General features: G+C 62.6%; 1 protein-coding gene across 1 annotated transcript in view; it reads left to right on the forward strand.

Moving 5' to 3' along the window:
• FGFR1 (fibroblast growth factor receptor 1) overlaps positions 1 to 2,367 on the forward strand; it is a gene marked incomplete at its 5' end in the record, with an annotated part of 10,226 nt that extends 7,859 nt beyond the window's left edge. Inside the window, 2 exons of the mRNA XM_085304220.1 lie at positions 8 to 155; positions 248 to 2,367. Of these exons, the coding sequence (XP_085160346.1) occupies positions 8 to 155; positions 248 to 424 (325 nt within the window). The remainder of the gene's footprint in view (positions 1 to 7; positions 156 to 247) is intronic.
• Positions 2,368 to 3,776: the final 1,409 nt, after the last annotated feature.

A 3,776-nucleotide genomic window follows, 5' to 3' on the forward strand; every position in this document is an offset into this window, starting at 1 on the left:
GGCGCCGCTCGTTCCCATCCGGCGTCTCACGCCCCCGCTCCCTGCCCAGGTACATGATGATGCGGGATTGCTGGCACGCGGTGCCCTCGCAGAGACCCACGTTTAAGCAGCTGGTGGAAGATCTGGACAGGATCGTGGCCATGACCTCCAACCAGGTAGGAGAGCCGGGGCGCGGCGCCGGGCGGGCGGCGCTCAGCGCGGGGCCACGGCCGCAGCCTGAGCGCCCGCCGGCGGGTCCCCCTCCCAGGAGTACCTGGATCTCTCCATGCCGCTGGATCAGTACTCGCCCGGCTTCCCGGACACCCGCAGCTCCACCTGCTCCTCGGGGGAGGACTCCGTCTTCTCTCACGACCCCCTCCCGGACGAGCCTTGTCTTCCCAAGTACCCGCCCCAGCACACCAACGGCGGACTGAAACGACACTGAGGGTGCCGCCCCCGAGCGACGGACTGCGAGCTCGGGGCGCCCGCCGCCGCGCCGCGCTCCCGCCGAGGCCGTCCCAGGACGCAGCCGGAGCGTCTCGCGTGGCCAAGASCACCTGCGCCGCACGCCGGCTTCTCCTGCCGCCTCGGCTGTGAACTCTCCGCAGCCCAACGGTTTCGTTTCTGAGGCTTTTTTTAGAAAAAAAAAAACTCTTGCATAAAATCTGCACTTGAGTATTTCCACTTGGTCAAACCCGAMTCCTCCTCCTGGGGCAGCACCGCGCTGGAGATCCAGCCACCTTTCCCGGAGGCGGCTGCTGGGAGAAGCGGCGTCCCCGCCGGGCACGGCAAGCCGGGCTCAGGCAACCGCGGGGTTTGCGGCGTCGGCAGCTCGGCCGCCTGAGGCCAGCTCCGCGGGCGGATCGCGGGGGCGAGGCGGCGCGGGAGCCCCGGCGCTGCGGACCCCGCGGCGCGACGGGGCCTGAGGCTGGGCCCGGGAGCGCCCGAGTGCCGGTGCTCATTCGCTTTGCTGACCAAACTCGTGGTACCTTGGAAGTGGGGGATGCACCATACACGTCTGCTCAGCACTGATAATAGAGGCAGCCAAATACACCAGTGCTAAAAGCAGGAGTCTTGTGTACATAGCTAAAAATATGTATAAATATGAATATATATTTACATGTCTTTTTAAAAGGGTTGTTACCAGAGATATACCAGTTTGGTAGTAAGGTACTAGTGGCTGGTAGATATCAGTTGCTATAAAAAAAAGTTCATATATTTTGCTACTTTTGCTGTTTTTATTTTTTTAAATTATGTTCTAAACCTATTTCAGTTTAGGTCCCTCAATAAGAATTGCTGCTGCTGCTTCAGTTTTATATGGGGTTTTATTAAACAATAATAATAATGTGTTGATGCCTTTCGGGAATACGTTGTCATTATATAAATGGCCTTTCCCTTGACGTCCCTAAATCCCCGTGCRGGCTCTGGTGCTTGGGGCCGAGGGGCCTCCAGCGATGCCCAGATTCGGGCACCGCCTGTGAGCTCCCGGTCACCGTACCGGCACGTGGGCTCGCRGCGGCAGGGTGCTGCGGAGCCGGCGCGCCCGCAGCGCCAGAGTCGGGACCCTGCCCTGGGGAGAGGAGAGGAGCCGCTTTCCCAGCCGTAGCCACAAGGATTTGCTCTTTAGGGAAGAGCAGAGAGCCTTGGTGCACATGCAGACAGGTGCATGCGTATGCAGGTGCGTGCCTGTGCATGCATGTGCAAGCGTGTGCATGCATGTGCAAGCGTGTGCATGCATGTGCAGGCGTGTGCATGCACACGCATGCACGTGCCGGCGGGCGCAGGTCCCTGGCGCTGCCCCGTCTCTGCTCCCAGCGCAGAGCCCCCGCGGTGCCCAGCCCCGTTGCCCGGCCGTGCCCGCGAGTGCCTTAGGGGCGCCCGGCCTGGGGCCGCCCCGGCACGGCGGGGAGGAGGCCCGCTCCCCGGCGCCCTCGCCGCCCGCCTCTGCTTTTGCCAAACTTTGCCCGGGCGCTGTTGCCGGAGCCGTTCCTCCAGCGGCGCTGGCTGCGGCCCGGCACCCGAGCCCGCCTTTTCCTGGGAGCAGCAAGTGCGTTTAGGGGTCCCRTGGGGATGCTCGGCGGCACGGCTGCGAGCCACGTGCTCGGCTGTGCCGGGAGGGGACCTGGCTCGCCTTGAGCCAAGGCTGCACCCCGCGTGCCCCAGCCCGCAGTGCCTCGGCCGGCATCGCCGCCTCGGGGCAGCCGCCCGGGCCGGGGCACCGCGGCGAGCGCACCCGTCCCGCCTCGCCGCCGGCGTCAAACCTCCAGGGCCAGGACGCTATTACTTGAAAAGTTTATTTTGCCTTTGTATGGAGAAATATTATTTGTTGTAAACTCTTCTGTAATGAATCTGGAATTCTTGTAATTATTAAAAGACTTTAACCACGACGTAGCAGGAGCCTGGCGTTTTGCCCCGCGCCCGGGGGCTGCAGGCTCTCCGAGCRCGGAGCCCAGCGAGAGGCTTCGGGGAAGGATGATGGGCAGAGAGGGAGCCCGGCGCCAGCTCCGTGGGAAAGCCCGTGTCTTTGGGACGGTAGCACGGGCGGAGGCGCTGGCTCACCCGAGCCACCAGGCGGGAGGGAAAACCTCACAGACCAATGAAAAATAACTTGCTGTGGGAATTTTTGACCTTTCATGGCTTCAAAATTCCCTGTTAGTATGTTCTCCTGTTCAGTCTTCTCCTTTCCAACCACAAAACAGAAGGTTTCTGTGAACGGGACTGTGTCAGAAAGCGTTATCGGACGTTGTTTCCTCTCTGGGGAGGATCCCCGCGCGCACCGGAGCCAGCGGGAGCCTGGACTGGCTGGTGCGCTGCCGGCGGGTGCCACGACGCCCGGCCGGGCGCTATTCCCGCTCTGCCGGCGGCAGCGAGCCGGCACCGGCAGCGGCGGGTCAAGCGCCACTGGGCAGCCCCCGCGAGGAAGAGGAAGAGGAGGAGGAAGAGGAGCACAGTGTGTGCCTGCCCGAGCGCCCCGGGGCCCCGCGGAGACCCTCTGCCCGGGGGCCGATGCTGCAGGAGCCGCGCGGGCAGCACAAAGTTGCTGCGGAAGGGGCCGAGCTTTGGGAAATCCGACCCCGGCACGGATGGACGGATGGACGCCCGCCTGCCCGGCGCGCGGCGGAGGAAGCTCTGTCCGTCCCACGAGGATGAATCTGGTGCCAGCTCCAGCCTGTTTGCGTTTAAATCTGCCCTGCTGCCTCGGGAAACTGTTCCGTGCCTGGAAACGCGTCTCATCTCCCGAGAAGCGCGGGGCGCTGGGGGGCTCAGTGAAGCGCCTCCAGCCGCGGAGGGCACCGCTGCCGCCCCCTCGGCGAGCCCGGCGCCGGCCCCCGATCGCCCGGCCGAGCGGCACGCGCAGCCCGGGCCAAGGCTGCAAAGGCTTCTTGCTTTGCAACCAAATGGCGAAGATTAAATGGCCGCAGGATCGCAGCTCTCCGTGTCTCCCTGGCCCTTTTAAAAGCATCTGCTTGGTGCTATTTCTATGTGTAAATTAAATCGATCAGCTGCACTCTCCCCCTCTCCCCTCCTAAATTAAGTAGAGCTTTTAATCAAGTGATTTATGTTGAATTCCCAGCCCTAGATTAAACTCGCAGTGCAGGCAGCCAGGAGAAGGGGGAGCGGGGCTGGAGGTGTTCATAAATCATCATCCGCCCTGGGAGCCGCTTGGCAGGCGATGGGGAGAGATGGAGCTCGTGTTTACATCATCAGCAACGGCTGCTATCGCAATCTTCGGCTCATTTCCTGGGGTTACGAGGAGGGCAATTAAGCATGGTAATAGGCAGAGCGGCTGCAGCCGT

This window comes from Rhea americana, unplaced genomic scaffold (genome assembly GCF_003343005.1).
Source record: "Rhea americana isolate MKP2758 unplaced genomic scaffold, rheAme1 scaffold_204, whole genome shotgun sequence".
Taxonomy (NCBI): domain Eukaryota; kingdom Metazoa; phylum Chordata; class Aves; order Rheiformes; family Rheidae; genus Rhea; species Rhea americana.